This window comes from Botrytis cinerea, chromosome 12 (genome assembly GCF_000143535.2).
Source record: "Botrytis cinerea B05.10 chromosome 12, complete sequence".
Taxonomy (NCBI): domain Eukaryota; kingdom Fungi; phylum Ascomycota; class Leotiomycetes; order Helotiales; family Sclerotiniaceae; genus Botrytis; species Botrytis cinerea.
The window spans coordinates 1,493,527-1,519,751 of record NC_037321.1 but is presented as its reverse complement, the minus strand read 5'-3'; the positions used below and the strand labels follow the sequence as shown (position 1 = coordinate 1,519,751).

Below are 26,225 nucleotides of genomic sequence, written 5' to 3'. Positions count from 1 at the left end.
CACCATATCTGATCGGCTGACCTAAGCGGGCACTCATGAAAGGAGTTAGTACTCATCGGGTACATGCTTTGAATCTTCTCCTTTCTCCTTCATGTGCTTACCTAGACTTTTGTCATGATATCCATACAGACTATCTTTTCGGATCTCTCCTCTTTGCCCAGATGGATCCATGTGTAATATAATCCACCTATCATAACATTTTGAATCACTAACATCACAAAAAAATTATATCATTCACTGTACCATACGCATGGCGGTACATCTCATTCACTCTCCCTGAATGTGCACTAGCGAGACAAAGCATACAAGTCAACCTCATCTATCTAAACTTTCCTTACAATTTGATTTGAATATTGATAAACATCTCAAAGTCGGAGATTCACACACCATACAAACACGTTTCTCAAAACAAGCCTCTCACCACTCGATCATCCATCTCACTCAGCTACAGTCAGCTAGCTCGCTTATCGAAATTATGACTTTAAATTCAACCGTTCTTGACCAGGTCCTTGCACCTCTCGACGTGGATATTAATAAGATTCATGCATTAGCCAGGAGTCTCTGTGAGACGTTCAAGACGTTGGCAAAGGAATCTACCAATCAGTTTTTACCAACACCCATTTCTGAAGAGGTGCTGAGACCAGATCTTGAGGGAAAGGGGAGATATTTAGCAATCGATATGTGAGTTCCCTTGTACCAGACTGTAAGATGATTTGTATCTGACCTACAATAGCGGCGGATCAAATCTGAGAGTTGGGTTCATAAAGTTACTTGGCCCTTCTATTCAAAATGGTTTAGCATTACCAGGTAAAATTGATAGGTTACTTGAGAAGTCATGGCAAATTGGTGAAGATCACAAATACAACAATGCAGACGAACTGTTCGTGTGGATTGGAAAGTGTATTGCGGAAGTTGTTCGGGATGGAGTTGACGAATGGGGCTTACAGCTGCCTTCTGAGTTGCCAATGGGCGTAACAATGAGTTTCCCAATGATGTTTGATACCCTTTATGTCATTATCAGAAGAGTGGCCACTAACATATGGACAGCCAAAATAAATTATCAGACGCAATTTTAATGTCTATGGGCAAAGGATTTGCGATGACTTCAAATCTCAACCTTGGCGAGCAGCTTCTCAAAGGCTACAAAATATCAACTGCAACCTTGCCCCATCTTCCCCGCATCAAAATAACTGCCATAGTAAACGACGCCGTTGCAAGCCTGGTATCCTTCCACCGACAGCAACGTACCCCGTATCAGAAGGTGGCCATGGGTCTCATTGTTGGCACCGGTTGTAATGCCACTATTCCACTTTCAATATCCAAACTTCATGTCACAAAATATCCATCCCTTACCTTAAACACCATCGAGCATAAACAGAAAGACCCCAAAGTCATAATCAACACCGAATGGTCCATCAATGGTACAGCTCCTCCTCTTCACACCCTGAACTTCATCACGAAATGGGACAAGATTCTCGACGCCGAAAGCGAGACTCCAGGTTTCATGCCCTTCGAATACATGACCGGTGGCAAATACCTCGGCGAACTGGGCCGTCTCATCATCCTCGACTATTTCACGACCCAACTGCATCTACCATTAGAAGCCCTTCCAACAGTTCTCCACAGACGAAACGCTCTCGATGCAAGTATCCTAGCTAAAGTAGGAAGGGAAGATCAACTATGCCAGTCACTCGATCTCGCCATGCCATTTCCCGTGGATCCAACTAGCGAGAAACGCAGAACCTGGACTCCGGAATTAGCAAACGTAGTTGTAAACGTAGCCAAGAAAATCGAGAAGCGCGCAGCAGGCATGGTAGCTGCTGCTATCATCGGTCTTCTCGCTGCAGCCGACGAACTTCGCTTCCCCCCATCTCCCCAAAACGCTCCAGAAACAACAAATCCAAACCAAGCGAATCCCATCCACGCCTCAGAAAATACAACAGAACTCCTCGTAGGCTACACCGGCTCCTGCATCTCCCACTTCCAAGACTATCTCGCAGATTGCCAAACGTATCTCGACGACATCATGCGCAAGGAATTCGGCTCCGACGGAGGCGGCAAGAGAATCGTGCTAGAAGCGTGTATGTATGGAAGTATTATCGGAGCGGGCATTCTGGCCGGAACGGTGGAGTGTATGGAAGAAAATCAAGTTTTGGTCGAGGAATCGGCTGCTGATTTGGCGGGTTGAGGTACGCGTCTTTGGATTATAGGGATCGGAGTGGGGGTTTGAGGTTGGGATGAAGCTGCGGGCGGTATTTGCGTTGATCGATTGCATCAGTTTTACTTTATTTTGTTTCGTTTTATTTGGGAAATAGAGTAGCGAGCATCAGTATGGGCATTTGCATTTGCATTGGTACGAAGACAGAAAGGGGGTCCACAGAGCCGAGGACTGAACATGAGATACGAGATGAACGGCCAACATTTGTGATAGATAGGTAGACGGGCAGACGGATACATCATATAGATAGACAGCTTAAGCAATTCACATCACTTACCTACTGAGGGTTTTGCACAGATTTGAAAGAATTAATCTCAAATGGGGATATCATACATTGCATTTTTACCCGGCTTCAAGTTCCGCTAAGCCTCAAAATAAATTATTCATGTCCACGCCACGCCATTCATTGAAGACAATGTCTCCATATATTACAAATTTCTCATTTCCGTTCTCATCCTCAATGAAAACCATTCACACCATCCGTCAAATTCGTCAACTCCTCTTTTCTCTCTCTATATAGTTCTTGAGCTTCTCTCTCACGCTTGGAAACAAAGCCCACTCTCTCCCTCAAGTCTTCTAATCTCCTCGAGATGGCTACGTCTTCTGAGATCTGTAACGTTTTGAACGCATCTAAGGAATAACTAGCTTTAGACAAAGCGTCAGCTGCCTCGCCAATTTTTTGACGTAAAGTTTTAGCTCTTTGTTGGTAACCGCCAAGATGGAGAGCGAGTTTCTTTTCGGATTTGTTGCCCTTCTCAGCAGCAGCGACGATGGATTCTTGAACATTCTGGTAAATTGTTAGTGATTGAAGCGACAAAACTGGTAGGAATTCAGGGCTTACGTCAAAAGCATCTAGAAGCATCTGGTGCTCATCAATCTCATCATCAGAATCGTATCCGCTTAATCCAGGCAATAACGATGATTTATGGGCTTCGTCCCATGCCGCTCTGAAAGCATCCGATCCTTGCTCTACCAAGTCCTTAGGAACTTCCATCAACAACTGTAATCGTGCTTGCGAAAGATCATCATCCTCAAACACATCAATGGCTTTCGAGGTGCCTCTGACTTTGGCTCCAGGCGTTGGGTACTGGAGTGCATCATTTGCAATCAATAAAGCTGCTTCTCTTTCAATAGAACCTTCGATTGTATCTTCGATATTCTCCACAGTTTTCATTAATGCGTTGATATCGATGACTGATGGCCGAGGCAACCCTCTTTGTAAAACTTGTGTTCTTCTTTTGAATTCTAGTTGTTCTCGAGCTTCTCGGATTTGTTGGTTCCTTCTGTCCCTGAGCTCTGCGTCTTCCTCGGATAATTCTTGAACACCAAAATTTTCTTGCTGCTCTTCCGGTAATTCTAACTCCCACTCGGTATCCTTTGGCTTTGGTAAAGATGCAAGACCAGCTTTCAATGAATTTTTAAGGGTCATGTCTCTGATTTTTAGATCTTGAGGTGTTCTCCCAACCAACTCCATCTCACCATCTGCATTCAGTGCAAAACTATCTCGAGGAGTTCGCATTGGTGTAGCTCCTACACCATTTCTTGCAGGAGTTGCACCGATTCCATTTGCACGAAAAGGGGTTGCCATAGGATTAGGTGTTTCCATTTGATGTCTTCGAGGAGTAACGCCATCAAACCCTGTGCTACCAGATCCTTCGTGCAAAGGTGTATTTTCTCCTCCTAAAAGTGATGATTGCGTCTCGGTTAGAGCTCTGATATTTCGTATTTCATTGGCAATATGGTCCTCTTGTGCCGGGGCTCGCGGTGTTCGAATTGGTGCTCCACTGTTGATAGTCGAATACGTATTCACAAGTCCTCTTGTTGCATCATTCTCGCTCGACCTTGCAATTATGTTCGCCCTCTCCCCTATCATACCCATCTTTACAATTTCCTCCAGTTCCCCCTCACCAACCTGGGGTGCTGGTAGGACCAACGCCCGTCTCTTACTACTCTGTTCTGCTTCTCGAATTTTCTGCATCTGTCCAGCTTTCATGGCCGCTTGATAGGATGCTGATGGAGCGTTTTTATCATTCTTTTGTCGTTTTGGATCCTGGTTATCATCTTGTTCTCCTTTGCGCTTAATTGCAAGTTGCTGTTTTCGTGGATCGAAAGCTGCTCTTTGCTTTTCGTTTTGGATAGATTCATCACCAGTATCGTAAAATCCAGGAGCGGGGGCTTTTTCAAAAGGTATATCGGCATTGTAATCCATCATCCCCTTCTTCCGATTGACCACTTTGATATTAATGCCAGCATTTTTAAGCTCTCTGCGCTTCTGCAAAACGGCCAACCTCCTCGTCTCTTCCAATTGACGTTCGCGAGCCTTCCTCTTCGCCTTCTTACCCTGTGTATTCGCTAAACGGGCACGAGCTTCACTCAGCATTTCTTTTTCATCCTCATCTAAATCAACGGTATCTGGTCTCGCAGGTTTCGATTCTGGATCTGGATCGACTTCCCCAGGTCGCAATCTGCGTACATCATCCGCAGATGGTGCTTTGTTTTCTCCGCCATCAGGTCCACCGAGTCCGAACTCTCCAGCCTCTTTCTGTTCTGCTTCATCGAGTAATTTCTGGTACCTTTCGAGGCATTGGGTCGCGGTTCGTCCGACAATAGGAGCAATAGTTCGCCATTGCGTTGGCATCAACTTCGCCAAGTGCAACAATTTTTCATCCTCTTCCTTGCTCCATTCTATTTTGCGAATGCCTGGATCTAACCATTCGCTCCACCTCGCTTTACATTGTTTTGGTGTTTTTCTTGCTAGAAGTGAGGAAACTCGAGCCCATTGGTTCAATCCATATTTCGAAACACTTGCTTTTAGAATTTCATCTTCGATATTAGTCCAAACTCCACCTTTGACAACTGGCATTTTGGCGTTTGAAGTTGTTGATTTTGTCTTGCCTGGCCTCTGCTTTATGTTGATGCGCCTGGAAGCTTGAGTCGCGAGAAATAAATCTTGGGACCTTGCCAATCACTAGCGCGAGATATCTACTACGGTCCTCACGTGATTGATTTTCGACGTCGGTCCTTCAGCTTCATCGACTTTGTGTTTTATAGGAGTGACCTACGGATGAAATGTTTAGACGTTCACTAATGTTCTCATCTTCTACGGTCACGGAAACGATCTTCGTCTTTCGCAGTCATGCATTTTTCTTATACGATACGGTGATGTGATGATCAAAAGCCAACGCCGATGATGACTACGAGGATATCAGCCATAGAATTCCAGCTTAGGAATTTCCCCAGGAACAGTTTATTGGAATCGCAACCCAGGCAGAAGCGTTTCACATTCCAGTAAGCTCACGTATCATGTCATATTGCATTGCCAAGTCAAAAAGGCTGAAGCTTGTATTGTAAAAGGAGCGGTATGTAATCGTGAGTTTGACTCTATTGCAAATTTTATGATCAATCTTTCCCTGTCTGTTTGTCTGCAAAGCGAGTGTAGCAATGAGCTTAAGTTCAAGCATCAAACAAAGATTTCCAAGAAAGCCCCCCCCCCCCCTATTCCAAATTCCCACCAAACCTACGCCGGCGTTGTAGAGCAAACGAAAGCCGTAGTAGTAGTTGGCACATCTGCCTTTACGGTTGTCGTAAAAATCACAGCAGGACCGACACCTCCAATAGGCTGAACACTCAAAGCGCCACAGCCTGCACAATCTACGCTGCTAGTATCTGTGACTGTAGATGGAAAGAGTGTTTTTGTAGGTCCATGGGTAAAATGTTTCAACTGGCTTAGAGTAGACGTGCATGGAATGATTGGACCTCCCTGTCTTTTTGTTGGAGGCAATTGAGGACCGCCCGGATTGTAGGATAGCGGTGCTGCACCTTCAGTGACAGTGACCGTCGTCAAATCTGTGGCGCAACCTGTTTGGCATTTCGCACATGCGCCTGGAACTGTTACTGTTGGAGTTGCTACACAACATTCTGTACGGATTGTCAGTATTGCCCATCAATAAAGGACATGATGGCAGTGTGGAGCGAATAGGTGAGACCGCAAAGAAAAGCAAAAGATCCGCATAGAAAGAAATACAAAAGTGTAACCTGTACCAGGGAACACAATCGAGGAATCAGAAGGAGTTAATGAACTGGTTAAGCATACTATCACTGGGCGGCACTGTAATTGTAGTTGTTGATAAAAGAATACACAATGGCACGGGACCACATGTAGCAGGGCTAAAGGTTTTTGTTCCTGAGCAAGCTATTGTAATATCAGTCAGCTGATATTACTTAAAGGAAGAACAATGGCGTACGGAAAGAGCTCTGAATAGTGGTAATCGAGCGAGTATAGCAAGAATGCGGAACTGTCTTGACCGTCGAGATAGTACTAATGTAGGTAGTAGTTATCAAGCTTGGCGCACATGTTTCAGAACGATGGCGAAGGGCTTCGGGGATACAGTAGGCGCTTTGTCTGGAATCGGTGTCAGTATTTGTACATTTCTCAATATGTGAAAAGGCTCAAATTGCACTTACACTGCAGTCAACAAAAGGAAACCGATAGTGTAAAGATGATACATGATAAAAGTCTTGTTTTGGAACGTCTATCGCGTAGAAGTTATCTGAGAGTTATTGTCTTGATCGATTTGAAGAATCCATATTGCGGAGGAGACGAGCCGTATATATATCATCAGCCAGCCATTGAGTCTCGTTCCTTCCACGAATCATGCCTCGCTACCTCGCGGAATGGATCATCACATTCACAAACTCAACGGGGAAACACACCTACGCATCAGGCTTGTCTTACCAAGCTAGATCGTCAGCTGAAAAGGCTTGTACGATCTTGTTATTTGTGTCATGAAAGATTGACATTGCTTACGCAAATCAATTCTCGTATCCAAGTGTGTTGTGTGTTGTGTGTTACCAAGATCACTCTTCAGTGGTTGTCATCACGGTTGTCATACAATTTGATACGAGGGACTCATGAAATAACTAGATGGAAGCTCAACCCCGGATTTGGAGGCTCAAATTGTCAAGCGTAAACTATAACTTTCAACAGGATATCTTCGTCATAGTTGTGGGTAATGTGTTTTCTGATTTTGCACATTCTATATAATTCCTTCATGTGAAAGAAGAACGTTGAGCTTACACGTTAATCATACATTGCCAGCCATTCCATTAGTTTTCAACGCCTTGTAACGTAAACGCCCTCGCTATGCTAAAATAAAAGTATTTGCCGAGGAATTCAATCCAAAATGTGTATCCTGCTCTTCAAAGCTCACCTTACCGGAATGCAGCCGGCACCCGAAATCATATCCCAGACGGAACAAATCCATTGTCATCTCCGTTAAGAGAAGAAATATTGACTTTGCTTAAGCCGTGTCACATCGAACGCTCCCTGCATTGAAATTAGTCTTCAGCCAGTTTTATGGTTTAGAATGTGTGCTTACCTTTTTAGGAATAGGGGCGAACTTCAGTGGAAGCCAAACCAATTGGAAAGTTTGAGTTGTTCGAGACTTCGGCTTCATTGAGGACTCAAATTTATCTTTGGGTGCGGTTTCTAATTCTGCCTCTTCTGAAATCTCTTCCGCTGCCTCCAATTCAATGTTTGGGTTATCTTCTAAAGCTTCCTCTAAGGCTTCGTCCGTAGCGCCGGTATCCCAGCTAGATACGGCATCGTGTTCTTTAGCTGACCTTGAGTTGACCATGTTTCCCAAACCCACGGTTTTAACATCTAATTCCGGATCCAACTCAACCTCACCCGCCATAACCTCGTATATACTGGCTGATGTAACCATGCTCTTCCCTTCTTCTACTTCTTCTGGGTTGGATGACCTAAGAAGGCGCAGCCTCTTTACCTCCCTCAATAATTCGCTGTTCTTATCCCTCTCACTTGACTTGAGGGATTTGCGATATTGAGAAATCTTAGTGAATGCTAGAGTTCCTGACTTGACTTTCACAAGTTGCATATAATCCTTGTACCGAGTAGTCATTTCTGCTGCCAAACGTCCAATAACATCGTCACTATGAATTTCGATGAAGGCATCTCTTAAAAATGTGTTCATAGTGTCGATATCAGCAGCGTGTGTCCAAAATGAATCATGAACAGCTGCAAACGCCAATTTTGCTTCATTACATTTCACTGCTGAAAGAAGCATGTGCGTTGCATCTAGAGAGTGAATGAAATTCGGAGGAAACGCTTGGAGTTGTTTACGACTACTGACAGGGTCCGATCGATGTGGTTCAGATAAGCTGAGAAGTTGAAGGTTTGTGCGTACTAGCCGTGATTTGTGGGTTCGGTAAGGTTGGACAACTGGCAAGTTCAAAGGCGTTGTCCAAATCACACTGGATTTAAATTGAGAAATTTCATCTAAAGCTAATGCAGCTCGTTTAGAAGGACGTCCTTCTTGCTCTGAAGCTTGTGCGACTATCCTCTCAATTTGTTCAGGTGTTAAACTATTTGAGATTCGGGACGCACAATCTCCAAGCCAGTACTGAATGTCGTGGGCTCCCTTAAACATAGTGGAAAGAGCGGTAAAGATTTTAGTGACCACGTAAGAGGCTAGAGTTCCGGGATTAATTTCGTCGTTATCAGGTAAATCTTTGTGGGCTGCCACAAGTTGTTTTCGGACTTGTGCCTTAGCTCCAATGAAGGTAACTCCATAGACATTAGTCATAACGGTTTGTTTGACAACCTTACGAGTTATTTTTCCGTTCAAAATTTTAGCTTTGGGTTGGCCGGCAAGCAGATCTTTTGCGATACTCTCCTTCACAAGATCTGCGACTGCAGTATAGACATCCGCCGGGCGATCACCAGGCTCAAGATTAACTTGCTGGGCACCCCATACGTCACCACCTAAGGCTGCGTAATGTTGAAGACCATTACATGTACCATCCTGGTGAACAGGTAAATACGAGACGAAACTAGCTGGGTCTCCAGATTCAAGCGCGTTCTTGAATTCCATGCATGCTGCTAAGCATTGCCACGGATCTTCGGCCTGTAGCCACCATCTTTTGCCTCCCAATGGGTTTGTTGCTGAGTCGTAAATTTCATCTATGTTTTTGCTTGCGAATTCTTCTCTCTCTTGAAGACTCGCTTTATCGAATCCGTATACGTTGGCGAGGTGAACTTTGAGCCACCTTAGACCAGAATTACCAAGCGCCTTCCCGGTCCCAAACATCATAAGTCCTCGACAATGATCTGCTCCCATGTGATTAAGGTAGGGAGGAATTGGATATGCTCTTCCTCGAAAATCCACGTTGTGTGGGAAGTAGAAGGTTTTATCGCGTAGAGCTCTAGCGATTTCTAATTGGAAATTTTGGAAACAGCGTTGAGAATGAAAACTTGACTTAGAATTTTCAACTTTCTTGACTGCAGTGACCCATCTTCGGCGTTCGAGTGGGTCGGAAGAGGTCTCGGGCTCGGGGGGGTAATCGAGTTTTGGCTTATCCGGAGCAAGGTTTGCAATTGCGTCACCGGAATTCCATGCCTCTAGCATAATATCAAAAACTGGCTGGTTGATTCTCCATGATTGCTCTCCCAGTATGTTGAGGCCTTTGAAAACCGTTGATAAATTTCCCCTATCAATAGCAGCATCCGCATAGTTCCTTTGATCTGCATCTCCATTCTTAACGCGCATTACCCTTCCAGGATGTTTAAGAAAGCCACCAGAACTAAACCCAGTCCATGGCTCAGGCTTTACAAGCATGGGAAGATGTTTTGCAAGAAGACTATGAACAGGCTCGCGCTTGAGTTGCTCGACAATGACTTTATTGGCGTTGATCACACCGAGCTTTCTACCCATTCTGTATTGCTGGGCATGAGAAAAGGCAGGTTGCATTTGAGTAACAGTCTCATTAGTTTCAGGGTGTACCATGGTAACTGGAACTTTTGCAACCTTCAGTAAGGATTCCAACAAGAAAGATCCAACTTTGGCTTTAATTCCTACAGACCACTCATGCGCACGAATTTGCGAAGAAACAAAAGCATCAGGCGAAAAGCTTGTAGAGTTGGTGTTATCAGTTAATTCGCTATTACCGTGTGCTTTCGCTTTGAGAATCCGGAGCGTTCGAACTCTGTCGGCTACGCTGTCGGACCACGAGGGCTTTGCCATATTTTGTTGTATGGTTTCAAAAATACTCTCATCTTCTACACTCTTAGCAATTTGCAAGATGGAAAAGGATAGTGTAAGTCCTTTGTCGATTCCCGAAGACGACAACGCGTGCATATGAGCGATAATTGTCAGCGCTGCGAGCTTCTCAGCCGGTAGGTAGCGTAAGAAGGGCCCGTACTCGCATCTGCTTATATCTTCCGTGCTTCGATGCTGCTTCATTTCTGCTTCGTCAATGGCTTTTAATTCTTCTTTCAAGGTATCTGTCAAAGCTACATGCCATTTCCACATTCTCGCTCCTAGTGATTTCGATTGTAGTGAGGTACTTAATCCTAATCTTGTCAGATTCACGCTCTCATCCCTCCAACGGTCTATGGCAGCCTGCACAGCATCCTCTTCTAATTGTGCTTGGATAGCCCTCTGCTGTTCCTCGCTCATTTTTGACATATCATATCCTGCAGATGGCAAAGAAGAGAAAAGCGACAAGGTTTTTCTCAATGACTTAAGTCCGAGACCTTTTTGGTCGGTTTGACGAACTTCCGGAACTGATGTGCTTGTTTTTTCGACATACTGTAGAACTCCGTCGGAAGGATCTACTGCTCTAGGCGTCTCAGAGACAAAAATATCTTGAAGATCTCCAAGTCCCTCTGCTAGATTGTATGTGGGGCAAATGTGGTTGATGATGTCCAGCTCGTGGGGCAGCAAAACATTGCATGCTAGAACCTCCAAACCAGCTTCTCCTTGGACCATGTCCATATATCTTGATACCAGTCTATCCCGTCGTTGGCCTGGAGGTGATTGAAGTGAAGCCTTCAGCATGTATGCTACAGTCAAGGCATCTTGTGGAAGATGTTTGTTTCGTACTTCGAGTTCGAACCACTTATGCAAAAACTGGGTGGCATGCTCCGTGGGTTTCATCGTAATTTCATGGACTGCAGCTCGCAAGAATTGGTTTTGTAATTGTAATAGAGTCTCTCTGTTGACTTCCTCCATTTGTGCTAGGCGTTTAAAGATCACACTCGCACGCTCTATCCTTCCAACCTGAAGGCAAGCATCGAGTAGTGCTATAATTTCCTCACTAGTACCACCGACCGCATCATTGCCTCCACGTCGATGTCTTATGGGAGCTCCCGCGCTATCATCCGGGATTATGATTGGCGTCTGAAGTTTCGGTATACTAAATGGCAATGATGCATGATTTTGCGATGGTGAATGATGTAACCTCTCAAAAGGAATTTCTTCGAACGGTTGATCTATGGCTGTTGCTAATGACCGCGATGGAGGTTTTGTAGCATTGTCTCTCGAGGTTCGTTTTCTCCGCAAACCAGTCGCATGATGCCCTGAGTCGACATTAATATTCCGGCATGCCACAGCTTGATTCGAATGGGTAGTTGGATATAGAAAAGGAAGATATGCTTGTTGCTGGCGTTTAAGTCTATCAACAATTGGGTTGCCACGAGCTTTTCGCCCTGCAGCTCGTACAAGCATTTTTGAAAGATGAGGACGGTAAACTCGAATGAGGGGAAGTCGGAGTGATGTCTAAGAAAAACAATATACAGAAAAAAGAGTGGTAACAAAAAAAAGGCTATCTCTAAAAGTCGAAAAGCAAAACTAGTGCGCTCATAATCAGTACAGTTCACAAATAGCAAATGTACAATGGTTTTGAGACCTAAAGCAGAGATCAATGTGTGAATGAAGGATGGATAGGTCACAGTTTGAAGGCAAAATTGAACATTTTTTTTCTTCTTTTTGGACCTGGTATGTACCGACTGGATAAGCAGAAACTGATACAGGGGTCGCCTTCGATAAGAGCCCAATCAGTCATAGCCGGGGTTTAGCCGTCCGTGATCCGATCAGCCTTGTGGGTTTCAGCCAATTACAGGTGTCTGCCATCTTATCTGACTAGTCACCTTACAGACTGATAAAAGCTCTACCTCGTCAGCCTTGCTCATATCACCACGTGATCAGCATGGCCCTCGCTGCATGGCTCATTATTTCGACATTGTACCTGGAGCTCTACTGGTAGGTGTCTTTTGGTACTTTATAAGAAGTGGAAAGAAACCAGGTTCTCAATCAATTCTTCAATACTTCGTATGTACCTGCCCATAATGCATAAACATACCTGATAATTCACTTTATACCCTACTTGCGGGACATTGCAACGGATGCTTGCCCCGCGAGATCTCACTGGATGCATGTTCGCTAAAATCTTCCCCAGAAAAAATGTCTAACCTAGGCAATTGGAAACAACAATCCTTCGTGCTATAGTTGGTTGTTTACAGACATCACCAATTGTTCATGATGGTTGTCAGTAAAGCTATAAGAGCTACTGGATGCGCATCATGTCGCTTATCATTATTACGAAATGTTGTATCGCTCCCAATTCGAACTATGCCAGCGTCTGGTAAACTTCAGGCGAATAGGCTTCCGAGGCAACAAATTCGATTTTTATCTCATTCACGATTGGTCGAACAGGATGAAGCTTCCAAGCATGAGGATGTTTTGGAAGACCGAGAGATTCTAGATGGGAATAAGGCAGGCAGAGAGGAGGTTGAGAAAGAAAATTTCCAAGATCAGGATATTTTGGAAGATCGAGACCTTTTGGATGAGAACCAGGCAATGGGGGAAGAGGTCGAGAATTCGATTTCTGCTGTGCCATGGTATCTACAAGTTGAAGCACCTCAAAGAACGCCTCAAACCCTTTCTGAACGCCAAAGAATTCCAGATCTACCAGATTTGCCACCTCCGATCCTCGAACCCATGCTACAAGAGATCTCAGTCGACCTAGGCCTTGACAATCTTACAATATTAGATCTACGAAAGCTTGACCCTCCGCCTGCACTTGGAGCGAATTTGATCATGCTTATCGGAACTGCGCGAAGTGAAAAGCATTTACATGTCTCTGCAGATAGATTGTGTCGGTGGTTGAGAAGTACATATAAATTACGTCCAAGCGCAGATGGACTATTGGGAAGAAATGAATTGAAGTTGAAGTTGAGACGCAAATCGCGGAGAGCTAAGCTTTTAGGCAGCGTGGGTGATGAGAGTGGCGATGATGGTATAAGAACGGGCTGGGTTTGCGTTGATATCGGAGTGGTTGAGAGCCCAGATATACATGCAAATGCTACACCCGAAGGTGATGGCTTTGTGGGCTTTGGAAGACGGACCGATGGTGTAAGAATTGTCGTTCAAATGCTTACCGAAGAGAAGAGGGAAGAGATCGATTTAGAAAAGCTATGGGGTGGAATTTTGCGAAGGTCTGGTCAGTCGGAAGTCGAAGTTGAAGAGGTCGTTGAAAATGCGGAGGTTGGAGAACCAATATCTACATCGAATTCCCAACCTTCACAACATACTACAGCATCAACCGTTAAACCTCGAGGTTTTCAAATTTCCCAGATTCGACAATTTCATACTTCGGTAGAAAGAAAATCTGACATTCCAAGTGACCATCACCCACACGGTATCTTATCCTCACCACAACAAGACGGGCCAATTGAAAACAAAAGACTAACAGAACTCCAGCAATCGGTCCTTTCCGACTTCTCCCTTGGTGAATTCGAAAGGGCGAAGAACAGTGTTTTGGAATACTGTGCTAGCAACGTAGAGTTGGATTGGCAAAGTTTTCTGTTGCACCACTTGCGGATGTATCTTGAGAATGTCTCAGCGGAACAGGCAATGTTTGATTTGGGCAAAGGATATACTCCCGGAGATACACCCTTCCTCAAGTGTTTTAAAGATGCTGTGGGTGGTGTCAGAGAACCCCATCACCCCGCTCCATTCAGGTGGGATTATGTCTTCTGGCTATTCCATTATGCTCGAGATATTGGACACCCTTGGTTCCATACCATGAATTTAATAAACTTATTCAGAAGATTTGAAAGAAAGAAAAATGACGATAGTGATATATCTGATGAATATTACCACAGAATCATACGTACCATACTTGAACCTGTCCATGGCCCTTCAGATACGAACTCCGCTCCTTCACGCCTTAATGCCCGGCTTGCATTGAAGGTCATTCAAACAATGTACAGACGCGGTCACAAAATTTTCACAGAAGAAATGTTTGTGACTTTACAAGAAGCCACAGAACGTGTTCCGGACCTTGATATCATGACTGTTCAACCGGAAGCGACTGTTAATGATTCTTTCGGAATACCTACAAAGGCAATGACACCAATTCAACGTCGCATCCATACTCTAATGATAAACCTCGAGTCACCCCCCTTTTCAGATGAATCTAGAATGCGACTGATGCAACTATATGCACGAAATGAACAGTGGATAGCCTTTTGGGATATCTGGAGATTACCTCTTCGTCAGTCGAAATCACAGTCAGCCGACATGTATGCATATGTGTTTCAAAGGGTAGCAGAAACCGGGCATCAGAAACTCTGTATTAAAGCATTACACACTTGGATTGAAGATTTAGACCAAGAAGAACCCTCTGTGAAACTAGAAGGTGATGTTGCAGAAGCTATTAAAGCTTGCTTGATGGTCGCGCAGAAAAGTATTGAGCAAGAAGCAATTGCGAATCCTGAAAAAACTGGGCAATGGCATTCTTTATGGCGGAGATGCCATGGTGGAGATGAAGCATGGAAAAAAATTGCTGGTAATATGATCGCTGACTATGAGCAAGGCGTTGGCCAGAATGATGATGTTGAATTGAGTGAGAATGGTGCTATGGTTACTGATCAAGAATCTAACCAGATCTATGGTGATGAGTATCAAAAGGATCCAGTCACACGTAGAGGAAACCCCCTAGGGTAAGAGTTTTCTCCCATGGCCTCCCAGCAAGAGATTGGCCAAGGCGACGATGCAAATATCCGTGGATGATATAATATGTATGAATTTGGTAGAGGAGATAATGAAAGAGTAAAGAATTTACGACATGAACGATGATTTGTTAGAACGAACTTGATGACAGCTTGGGCATTAAAGCCGGTTATTTGATTTCAGTTAATATTGCTTGTTACCTTCCACTCCATCTACGCAGTACAGTTATCAGAGCTCACCGGGAGTTGAAGAAAAAGAACACTAGCTAGTATCAACCTGTCGGCGTGGCTGTGAAGCAGGAAGGACCAGTGAGTGTATAGACTGATGGGACACTTCTCAAATTTCGGGGTTTCTAACAAATTCATTCTTCAATTACTTGATATTATAATTTGTCTTTTTGTTTGTGTTGTTTAATTGATAATGGATTATTGCGATGATTCCTAAAGTATTCCCAAGTCTATTTTTGTAGTGTCCCGTTAGTCCGCGCACCCACTGATAGACCCCTGGAGCTAGCCGCTCGTACATCGATCATGATTGGCTAATCTACTCGTCCCCACGACAACAATTGACACAAGCCAACCACATCGAGTCAACCGTCACTTCATCACAAGACTCACCGATTCAATGTTTCGTTTCGTTTCGTTTGATAGCAATAAAGACCTACATATTATAATACAACAGAACTTCTCCCACCCTTTCTCAAATCCATTATTCTATTCTTCTCTCCTAATCCTATATTCAATATGAAGTTCAATCCTTCCGTCTTTTTGTGTCTGAGCCCTCTTCTTCCATCAACATATGCATGGGGAACGTTGGGCCATCAAACGGTTGCTTATGTAGCTACGAATTTTGTGGCGGAAGAAACTAGACATTATTTTCAAACGCTGCTGAAAAATACAACGGAGAGCTATTTGGCAGGGGTGGCGACGGTAAGTAAGGATCTTGGGAGAGACACCTTTTTGATTGGCATTGTTATCTCTTACGTATTCCAATCATAGAAAGTTCTGTGAAGGAGTTTGGTGCTGCAGGGTATTCAAGAGTACAGACTGCAGTCCAACAATGAAGATTATCAAATCTCCAAACCAATTGGAATATTCAAATCATTTGCTAACATTTCGAGGGGCTAGTGGGCTGATAGCTTCAGGTAACCCCTTTAGAAATCTAAGGATTCTTCTTGTACTGATTTGGTTTTAGATATACTAAGGCGGGGAAGCATACAGGCGTTTGGCATTTTATTGATGCGTTGGATGATGTACCTAGGTGTTCGTATTCTAATTTCAATCGGAATGTTTTGGGGATAAGAACTGAGGTCAATGAGAGATCTTGGAATGTAGGAAGTCTTGCTAATGCCGAGGTGTTATCTAGCTTGTGGAGTTAAGTTTGCGAGGGATTGTGGGGAGGAAGGATGTGTGGTCGGAGCTATTTTGAATTTTGTGAGTAGATATTCTTTGGGGTTATTGATGGTGCCTGATGGGTATTCATGGGCTTGCTTATGTGCTTCCGTGATTGCATATCGAGAAAACGAGCCTCTCGTGAAAATGATCGTACACTGCAAGTACTCGACTTTGGCTAAGCATGAGGAAGCTTCGAAGATGTTCAAAGACATGAAGATCAACAGCAGCAGCGTCATATATTTATATCTAGGTCCAAGAAACTGAGATGAAAGTCAAGCTAATCGAAACCTTAGACAAGCCAATTGCTCGACCCAAATGTTGTGAGGTATGACAAATATATTGCTGCAAAGGTATGAAAGATCCATCTTTCTCTAATCGTTACTAATAATATTCATTCAATAGTTCATCGTCCACGTAAGTTTCCACTTCCGAGTTCTCTTGATATAACTCATCAGTTATTCAGTTTGTCGGAGACATTCACCAGCCTCTTCATGCCGAGAATATCGATATGGGAGGAAATAATATCGCTGTAAACTGGACTGGAAAAGATACCAATCTTCATCACGTTTGGGATTCTTCCATCCCCGAGAAACTTGTTGGGGGCTATTCAATGAGCGATGCTCAAGACTGGGCAAATGTGCTAACATCCGCGATTAAAAATGGTATATACCAAGACCAAGCAAAATCATGGCTCTCGGGTATGGATATAAGTGATCCATTGACAACGGCCCTAGGTTGGGCTACAGACTCAAATGCTTTTATATGTACAACGGTCATGCCAGATGGAGCAGATGCGTTACAGGGAAAGGAGTTGAGTGGTGAGTATTACGATACATCTGTGCCAGTTATTCAACTGCAGGTTGCAAGGGCGGGCTATAGGTAGGTCATCCCACTTACTTACTTTGGAAATGCAATTCTGATCATATTAAAAGGTTGGCGGCTTGGTTAGACATGATTGTTAGTGGTATCAAGACAGAGTTGTAGTGGCATCCTTAGGTTTTGCACTTTGAGAAAATTATAGGACTTTCAGAGGGAGTAGAATATTATATTGTTAATGAGATTGGAATAAAAGATTGGAATAAATCACTGCGAGATGCCATGGCAAATAGTGAAAAATATCGAAATAAACAGGAGCTAAATATGCACAGAACATCAAAGTCTTCTGCCTGACGAGGTCAATTCACCCTCGCATTGACGAAATGAATTATCGACTTCATGGCTACATGACAGTCTTGAATAAAGGGGATAAAATGGTTACAAATGTTGAATTCCAACAAGAAGTCAAGTTGACGATGGAAGTCAGAATGAGATTACACTAGAGACCATGAAATCCGCCCAGATCCATTCAGCCTCAAGCCTGGAGAAAAGGGAAGATGCTTAGACACTAATAAATTAGACATCATTATTTGTTTAAGATAATAAGAGATTGCTATTCGAGCAAAGGAAATCAGACGAGAAAGAAACTAGTACAATTTCAAGTGAATCTCGCTTAATCACTCACTCATGGGGTGTCCATTCAGAGATGTTTTTCTAACAGAAACGTATGGTCTTATCTTGTACAGGAGGTTATCATGTAATAATACAGCTAATTAAAATTCCAAACTGTATTTCTTGGTGATAAAGTTAGTAAACCCAGTAAACATCTTTATCCTTATTCACCTCTAGATCTCGAAACCAACCACCTCGACATCTACAAACCAAAAAGGTTCCTTTACTTATCCAGTTCAGCAACTCGCAGTATCTCAGGACAAAATCTCTCTACCACGCCGTATTTTGTTATCTAAAACAACACCTCCAGATTTCCACCATCTACACTTATCCATCTCTCCAAACTTCTATATCCCATATCTACTTGGCACAACTCGAAACGCACCTGCCCGATTTCCACCAATACTACAAGTAAAGTCATAACTCTACCAACTCTACTACTCACCTAAAGTCATAATTAATCATCTCCTCAAAATGCCTAAGGCTGGCAACTCAGTGTATCGAAAATCACTGTTCCGGCGAAACCCCTATCCAAATCTTCTGGAACGGGCACCTCTCCCCGATCTAGTAGCTTTGCATGAAAATGGAACTTTGTTCTCGAATCCGAGGGTGATGACTGAGAGGGCTAAAGAGGAGGAAGTTGCTCGGATGGCAAACTCTACACCCAGGAGCAAGGTTAATGGTATGCATTTATTTTTTGTTCTCCGTGTGAGGGGAAGGAGTGGGATTATACACACACGAATAAGACGAAATACTAATAGATAACAGTAACAGAGCCTCATCCTCACCCTCGAGCCTCTGTTATAGAATCTCAAGCTGAAGAAGATAAAGATAAACTCCCCAATTCACAGAGTGGACACTGCTGCTATCCACATCTCCCAGAAGACGAACACCGCACTTACTCACCTACTCCCTCAAGTCCCCATCCCAACATCCAGCATAACCACTCACCGTCTGCATCTCCAAACCTCTCCACGCAGACAAAATCAATGTCTCATCACTCCCTTCGCCAACGAAGTCGCGGACTCCCCGATCTCCGCGTCATCACATCACCTACTCGTCTAGCCCAGCTGAAAAACAGAAATATGAGTAATATATTCAGGAAACTTCCTCTTCTTGAGTCAAAGCAAAGAGAACAGACACAAGAGCCACGATTCCAAAACACCATTTTTGAATTTCAAACGCAAGGAAACAACTATAGGAACCAAGGAATGGAGTATCATAGCCATAACAACCGCAATCACCACGACCCCAACCCCAACCCTCCCAGAAAACAGAGAAAAATTCGCTTGCGCACAGGTGTACCTCCTCATCCTCGCACTCGATTTTCGCTCGGATCCAAATCCTCAGATCCATCACAATACATAACTAATCCCAACTCCACCCCCATACCAAACCGAAGAACTATTTCTCCTCGCCCCGTCTCCCCATCTACTCTCTCGCCCTCCCTTCCACAACTCCTCCCACGCCCCCTCTCCAACCCCCTCACATCCATGCAATACGTATCCGCCATCCTATCTCTGCGGGCCTCGACGCGCAATCTGCAATATTTTCCTTTACCGCCCGGCATCCAACTTCTTGAAGATTTTCCGCAGGGAAACGAAAAAGGGAAGAAGGGTAGTACGACGAGAGAGGAGCAGGATATCGAATTCCTCGCGCTGCAGATGGAACAGGTGGAAGATGCGATACGGCTTGAGGGGGCACCGGCGGAGGCAAGAGAGGTTTACTATGCGCAGTTTGCGAGGGGGGAGTTTTGAGGATCGAGAGGGAAAGGGGAGGGGTTTGGATGGAGAGAGGAGGAAAATGTTAGAGAGAGGCGGGGAGGGAAAGAATAGATGCGATACTTTCGATTCTTTCCGCGAAGGAAAGGAAAGAAAAGTCGAGCAATATCTCAATCGAAACAGAATAATCAAATCCATAAACTGACCAATTAACATCCGATACCGTCCGTCATAAATTCAAATTCAAATTCAAATTCACAATAAAGTATCACATCATTCCGCATCTAGACCAGACCAGACCAGACCGCCCATTCAAATCCTCCATGCATGCATTCATGTTTTCCCCGAAGTAAATCCCTATCCCGATCTTGATTGAATACCTATAAAAAGTAGATAGAGATTAAAAAATACAAAAAAAAGAAGGGAAACCATACAGCCATTCAGCCAGTCAGTCAGCCAGTCCCCGTAAAAATGATCCACGCATCCACGCACCTATTCTCTACGCTTTATCTACCCTCTCCACCGAACTCTCGGTCCCGAAGGATAAATTAAACGTTCAGATCCCGAAGTGAAGACCTGCAGGCCTGCGCCTCTTTTCTCGATGAAAAAAAAAGTGTAAAAAAAAAAAAGATTTGTATGAGGCTCAGATGCATGCATGCATGTGTCTGCGTATATGCATGAGTGAATTGAATGTATGGATTAGGGAATAGAGATTGTTTGCTAGGTATTTACTATTGCTTGATTTGTGGTGGGTATGGATGGAGGTGGGCATGGAAGTGGATATGGATATGGAAGTGGTTTTGGCTTTGGCTCTTGGCGGGAAAATCGCGGGGAGGGGGGGCTTTCGGGGCTTCGGGGGTTTGGGTTTGGGTTCGGGATCCGAGATGTGTGGATGGTGAGTTGGTGATGGGGAAGGAGATTAAGGTTTATAATGTTGGTGTTAGGAGTTTGATGAATTGATCTATAGAATGGTGGATGTGTGTGATATACGGAGGAGAATTGACGGTTGGGAAGATGAAAATGGAAATGGAAATGAAAAGATAAATTTGCTCAGTGATTATTGATTTAGGAATTGGATATTCATTTGATAGAATAGATCGAACATCGAGTAATAGCATAAAATTGAATTTGGATATTCGCCGAAAAAACTAATAAGTAACAAGAATCATAATTTTCCTCTTCTCTCCCCTTTCCATCCCTAGTTTCTATTTTCTACTGTCGCATTACAATTTCATAAGCATCTCATCCCTCATTATCTTCCCCCATCTAAAACTCATCATTGAGAACGTAAAGAGGCATACTATCCTCCCACATACTATCAGTCAACATAGTCTTGTTTGAGCCATCAAAGTTCATCGAGATAATTTGTCCATAAGGCTGGAAAGCGTTATCGTAAAGAGGACTCTCCTCTCTGAATCCATACATTCCACTGCTGTACAAAATTCTTCCATCGGCGGACCAAACGGCGTGGGCATCATTGGCTCCACTGGTTGTTACTTGTGTGAGACCAGTACCGTTAGGGAAGATAGTGTAAACATCGTAGGAATCAGTAGATGAAAGATCATCGAAGTTGAGATGGTTACGACGGGTGAAGACGATGCGCTCTCCGTCTGGAGACCAACCAGGAGTGTTGTCCCAGGTATCGGTCAAGTTTGTCACGGTACCATCAGCGAGGTTCAGAATGCGGAGACCGATGCAGTACAAAGGAGCAGGGCCACACTCTCTGTAAACGATCTTGGTTCCATCGGGTGAATAAGATGGGAATCCTGCATTGGAAACACCGGCTTCTCCGAAAGTCAATTGTTCGTAGTAAGAACCGTTAGCTGCGACGCGATAAATCCAACCTGGCTCAATGGATCTTTCAAAAAACCAGTATCCGAGTCCAAAGGTGATCCATTCGCCATCGGCAGTCCACGAAGGCTGGAATGCACCTGCAAGACCAGAAGAAGTACCTGCGGATGAGGTTTGATTTGTGGAGAAGACGTCGAAGACCAAATCGAGATCGGTACCATCTGGGTTCATGGTGACGATAGATGAGTTACCGAGCTGTTTTTGGGTGATGGCCAATTTGTTTTGTTTGGAAAGCATGGGGAAGACATCGGTGAAGCGGTATTCATAATCGCCATCCCAACTGTACAAAGGTTTCTCCATTGGACGGACGGGGTCAAAATCAGTCTTCTCATAGATGACCAGGGTTCCGTCTGGGGACCAGGCGGGGTTGCGCATATCGCCCAGGATGGTGGTGTAGTTCGCGGCTCCGGTGCCGTTGTAGTTGATACCAATGTTGTCATCAGTTGAGCCCTTAGTATTGAAGCCGACAACATCAGCGGTCACGAATTGGCCATTGACTTTGCATCCAACTCCAGAGGTATGGTAAACATAATCAAGTCCAGTGGCAACGTCTACGGATGCGATTTGTGTCTCTGCACTGTCGACAGAAGTCATGTGGGCGTTGTAGGTGTTCTCTCTGGTCATCTCATAGAAGATAATTCGAGATCCGTCTGGGCTCCATTTTGGCGATCCAAGAGAGTAACCAGCTTTGGTGACAACTTGGGAGAAGTCAGATCCGTTTGGTCGGATCTTGTAGACGGAAAGTTCTTGGGTGTGTTCCCAACCGGTACCGTTGCTATGTCCGGTCCAGGCGGTGTTACGGTCGGAGGAAAAGGCAATCCACTCTCCATCAGGTGAGAAAGAAGGACGGAAATGACCATCTGGAAGTGCATTGTCACCAGCTGTGGTGGGTGTGTTGGTTAGGTTAAAGGCGACTCCTGTAGTAAGATCTTTAACCCAGATATTTGCTGTGAAGTTTCCTTGAGTGGATACATAAGCAAGTGTTGTTCCATCAGGTGAAAGTACACCTGCATCTTCGAAAGATGGTGTTTCAACCAAAGATTCCAGTCCAGTACCATCAACCTTGACTCTGTAGATATCTGACTGCCCATCCCCGTTACGTTCAGTGGTGAAGATAACATACTTTCCATCAGGACTGAAGTTTCCGTGATAATCGTAGGAAGAGCTGTTTCCGAGAAGTTCACGTTCATTACTTCCATCTGCATTGGCGATATATAGAGTAGATACGGATGGAGCAATTCTGTTCATGAACATAACGCCCTTTTTTCCTGGAGCTGCACCAGTACCAGCACGAGGGTAATGCTCTCTTGGGGTATCAGAGACACTTCGTCCTGCATAAGGACAAGCACTCCTCTTCTCTTGAGCATCAGCGTATGGACAAACACCAGCTAGGGCCTGGCCGACGAACATGCCAAGAGCAGAAGCTGTAGAGAAACGCATCTTCTTTACTTGTCCTTGACAAAAGCTAAGAAAATTGATAGTTAAAGAAGGGGATGAGGAAAAGACGTTCTCCGAGGAGATAAAGATCGACTTTATATACCTATCTCAAAGCAGGAATACTAATCCACTATGCATTGTAGGTGGCTTGGCATTCTTCAAATTATTCAAGCAAAAATGTCGGGCGCAGATGCTAATACTTCAGACCAGGTTCATTGATGAAATGAAGAGTCCATGGAACGTGCAGAATATCCACTGCGGGAGTGGTTTCCTCGATAGGAAGTCATAGATTGGGGACAAATGGTTTATCTGATCAATGATTTGATCATCCGATGAGAGAAGATAGCCAGAATGGACGACTAAGCCATATATTGGTATAAACACGCCCACTTCATCCCATGTAACGGATGCAACCGAATGAAGGATCGGGCTTTAGAATTTTATCGAATATCCGAGGACACCTACAATCTGTAAGGCACAGAGCCAGTGAGATCATTGTGATAGCACCCTTCAAGATAATATTAACATCCCTATTGGCGGAGAAGCGGAGGAAATCCCATCGGCAGCTAGTCAAAAGTGGCAAAGCTGGGATTCCCGGCTCCAGGTTCCTTAAGGGTGCCAATTTAATGGCTGCAATCAAGAGAGATCAGCCTTTGGAGTTGAAAATTATAAGTGAACGACCTCGGGACCGAACTTAAGTCCTGGTAAATTGCCATGTATAAGACCCACTTTATAGAATCCTCAAACTCATGTCAATGTCCTGTACAGAAGGTGACACTGAAGGTTCATACCGCAACGAATCATCCAAGACCCAGAACTCACATCTAGGTTATGTCTCCGATATGGATATCGCATGTATGATACAAGCATGTAAGAAGCTCACCGGTGTACCACGACCGTGTCTTGTAGATTGAATACGGATTAGCGAGCATAAATTACTTACTAGATATAGTGATACCGTTCGCTCATTTTACAAGCTACATTGAAATGACGGAAGAGTATATCCTATGCTTGATGCATTAAAGCGCCGAAAGATTTAAAGAATGGGCTCGAAGAAAGTTCCGAGAATCTTAGATATCTTGGCACGTTGAAATAAAGTTAAAGGGGAGAAGACATTTTTGAACTATTCGTAACAGGTGGAGCCGGGATACGTAAAGCTCCGAAATATATGAATGTTTCGAAAGATATAACATCATCGGGATGGAAATTCGAATATGCTGTATGGTCTCGGGACCGAAAGGAGGAGAATATGGATATTGTGATAACATCTAACGTTGCCATAAAAGAATGGGTAATACATGCTGCGTAATGAGTGATGCAGCCGCTCCTCGTCAACAGCACGAGCAGCCTTACATTCAAGTTAACATTTCTCTTGGTTTAGAAATATCTGACAGCTGCAGAAATCCATTCAAGTACTCTCATGTCTACATATCGATGGAGATAAGTCAATATCATGCCTGAGGCATCTATAGCTTGGTCACGGCACGTGATTTATCCTCTCTCTTTCAATCTTCTGTTCTTAGGATGGATGTGGGGTAATCTCGGAGTTCAGAGAATTTCAAGCTTCAAGAGGCAAGGTTAGTTCGTTTCAATTGTCACAGCACAGACGAGATACACAGACAAGATACAAAGTAAATTCTCGGGACCGGGCGGTTGCTAAGAGTATGGATGCCAATGCCATGGACTACCGATGAAACTACGGAGTAGACAATGCAACGATGTCTCGGTAGATTGTAGTCTCTAGACTTTAAAGAAGCACAAGAAGGTTGGGATTCATTTAGGGCAGCTTGGGAATCAAAACATTGTGGATGGCTGCTTAGTTGAGTACAATTGGAGACGGCTAAAGAGGAACAAATTAGCAGATGAAACAGACAAACGTAGAACACAATCTTCAGCACATGAGAATTATATCAGTGAAGGGGATGGCCCCAAGTATAAAAGGAAGGTCCTAAAATCCATTCTTCTCGCCAAAATCGGCTCGCCTCACAATACCAGACCCGACATTTCTAAGACTTCAAAGGAGAGCAGCATTTGCAAGTATCGAGAATTTAAGGGCCAAGAAAGGAAGACTAGCATGACTAGGTATTGTATATTGAAATCCTGGGAAAACAATCTGGAAGGATTTGAAAGACGAAGAAAGTCTGGGGGAAACATGGGGATCCTGTTGATCGGCTTAAGATAAATACATATCTGCAGGGGGTTTTCTGCACGTAAGGGAGAGAACGAGGAAAGGTACCCCTTTCTGTCTGAGTGACAGCGGTGGCGGAGGATCAGATATGTTATACAAACCAAATGTAGATGATTTGTCTATGCTAGCTGACTGACTGAAGGCTGATATTTCCGCTGATATTTATTTTTAGTTGAGGTAGCTGTTGTTAGACATGATAACTTGTCCCTGGGGCTGGGGCTGAGGGTTTTGGATACACAGAGATAGATGCCGAGCGAGCATGTCTTTTTGTCTACACAGCTTTTAGAGCGAACCAGATATCAACAAGCCTCTAATGCCCATTATAGGGATTCGGTAGTATTGAGAATGTTGAACAGTCTTGAGAATATGTCGACTCTAACATTGAAAATATCTTCATCCCATTACATCTTACCAAAGAGGGTGTATGGATTATTACCACTCATATTATTGACTTTCTGCGGTAACTCCCCCCCTTCTTTCGTTCGTTACCCCACAATCTCTCGCCTCAATCTTGACCCCTTCGTGCCATTCTGCTGTCATCTAGAATTTTCCCGATATCTTACTAAGAAATTTCTATATCAAAAATTCTAACTAGTACTATAGCATTTTTCGCATTGGCTCGATTGGATACCTCATGTAGCCTACGGGATATGTAACGAGAAGAGTCTTCAGGCAAGAAAAAAAAAAAAAAAACCAATAGTGAGCTTCTGACTAAGTTTCGCCCTACGGTATCGCCGCTACATATCCGATTCCACACCTGCCTATCGACTCATGATTCGTTCAATTCACTCCATACGTGTCCTAAAATGGTTGAGTTAGGTCTGGCCGGATTGAGATGGGTTGAAGCGATTCGGTGCGTAGATCGATCTTGACTATATCTAATAACGCATTGGTTATGGGCTACTCGATGTAGTGCTTGTAGATATATTCAATTCACTGTAGAGATTTGATACTATACTTGTGATATGTGATAGCACCATAGCACCTAGTAGATCTATTATAGATCGTGCGTGTGAGACAGATTCACACACACAATTCTCTCCTTCATGGTGGCAAGCCCCCAAACCCCCAAGCTCGCTGCGCTCGAGAGTGTTCATAGAATGCCTTTGGCGT

At 44.0% G+C, this 26,225-nt stretch overlaps 8 protein-coding genes across 9 annotated transcripts; 4 read left to right on the top strand and 4 right to left on the bottom strand.

The window, feature by feature from the left end:
* The first annotated feature begins 155 nt into the window (after positions 1 to 155).
* BCIN_12g04460 (hypothetical protein) lies at positions 156 to 2,490 on the top strand. The gene is made up of 3 exons (XM_024696448.1): positions 156 to 681; positions 734 to 994; positions 1,048 to 2,490. The coding sequence occupies exons 1-3, from the start codon at positions 281 to 283 to the stop codon at positions 2,186 to 2,188; spliced, it is 1,803 nt and encodes a 600-aa protein (XP_024552258.1). The 5' UTR covers positions 156 to 280; the 3' UTR covers positions 2,189 to 2,490.
* Positions 2,491 to 2,537: 47 nt separating this feature from the next.
* Bccef1 lies at positions 2,538 to 5,124 on the bottom strand. The gene is made up of 2 exons (XM_024696447.1): positions 3,060 to 5,124; positions 2,538 to 3,005 (listed from the first exon to the last, which is right to left on the bottom strand). Exons 1-2 carry the CDS (start codon positions 5,079 to 5,081, stop codon positions 2,676 to 2,678), a joined length of 2,352 nt encoding a protein of 783 aa, XP_024552257.1. The 5' UTR covers positions 5,082 to 5,124; the 3' UTR covers positions 2,538 to 2,675.
* Positions 5,125 to 5,564: 440 nt separating this feature from the next.
* BCIN_12g04440 (hypothetical protein) lies at positions 5,565 to 6,789 on the bottom strand. Its single transcript, XM_024696446.1, has 4 exons — positions 6,683 to 6,789; positions 6,463 to 6,620; positions 6,312 to 6,410; positions 5,565 to 6,136 (listed from the first exon to the last, which is right to left on the bottom strand). The coding sequence occupies exons 1-4, from the start codon at positions 6,724 to 6,726 to the stop codon at positions 5,736 to 5,738; spliced, it is 702 nt and encodes a 233-aa protein (XP_024552256.1). The 5' UTR covers positions 6,727 to 6,789; the 3' UTR covers positions 5,565 to 5,735.
* Positions 6,790 to 7,222: 433 nt separating this feature from the next.
* Bcrpo41 lies at positions 7,223 to 12,003 on the bottom strand. The gene is made up of 2 exons (XM_001545867.2): positions 7,597 to 12,003; positions 7,223 to 7,544 (listed from the first exon to the last, which is right to left on the bottom strand). The coding sequence occupies exons 1-2, from the start codon at positions 11,743 to 11,745 to the stop codon at positions 7,494 to 7,496; spliced, it is 4,200 nt and encodes a 1,399-aa protein (XP_001545917.2). The 5' UTR covers positions 11,746 to 12,003; the 3' UTR covers positions 7,223 to 7,493.
* A 489-nt stretch (positions 12,004 to 12,492) lies between these two features.
* Positions 12,493 to 15,391, top strand: BCIN_12g04420 (hypothetical protein). 2 transcript variants are annotated; one of them, XM_024696445.1, is made up of 2 exons: positions 12,493 to 13,717; positions 13,780 to 15,391. In XM_024696445.1, the coding sequence occupies exons 1-2, from the start codon at positions 12,556 to 12,558 to the stop codon at positions 13,809 to 13,811; spliced, it is 1,194 nt and encodes a 397-aa protein (XP_024552254.1). In that variant the 5' UTR covers positions 12,493 to 12,555; the 3' UTR covers positions 13,812 to 15,391. The 2 variants fall into 2 exon arrangements, with proteins under 2 accessions (XP_024552254.1, XP_024552255.1); XM_024696444.1 differs by having other exon boundaries at positions 12,493 to 15,390.
* Positions 15,392 to 15,643: 252 nt separating this feature from the next.
* BCIN_12g04410 (hypothetical protein) lies at positions 15,644 to 17,513 on the top strand. The gene is made up of 8 exons (XM_024696443.1): positions 15,644 to 15,962; positions 16,161 to 16,177; positions 16,228 to 16,295; positions 16,399 to 16,466; positions 16,721 to 16,777; positions 16,830 to 16,841; positions 16,891 to 17,306; positions 17,360 to 17,513. The coding sequence occupies exons 1-8, from the start codon at positions 15,777 to 15,779 to the stop codon at positions 17,409 to 17,411; spliced, it is 876 nt and encodes a 291-aa protein (XP_024552253.1). The 5' UTR covers positions 15,644 to 15,776; the 3' UTR covers positions 17,412 to 17,513.
* An 813-nt stretch (positions 17,514 to 18,326) lies between these two features.
* BCIN_12g04400 (hypothetical protein) lies at positions 18,327 to 19,765 on the top strand. The gene is made up of 2 exons (XM_024696442.1): positions 18,327 to 18,597; positions 18,684 to 19,765. The coding sequence occupies exons 1-2, from the start codon at positions 18,390 to 18,392 to the stop codon at positions 19,670 to 19,672; spliced, it is 1,197 nt and encodes a 398-aa protein (XP_024552252.1). The 5' UTR covers positions 18,327 to 18,389; the 3' UTR covers positions 19,673 to 19,765.
* Positions 19,766 to 20,759: 994 nt separating this feature from the next.
* BCIN_12g04390 (hypothetical protein) lies at positions 20,760 to 22,953 on the bottom strand. The gene has a single exon (XM_001545863.2). It carries the CDS (start codon positions 22,925 to 22,927, stop codon positions 20,903 to 20,905), a length of 2,025 nt encoding a protein of 674 aa, XP_001545913.1. The 5' UTR covers positions 22,928 to 22,953; the 3' UTR covers positions 20,760 to 20,902.
* Between the last annotated feature and the right edge of the window lie 3,272 nt (positions 22,954 to 26,225).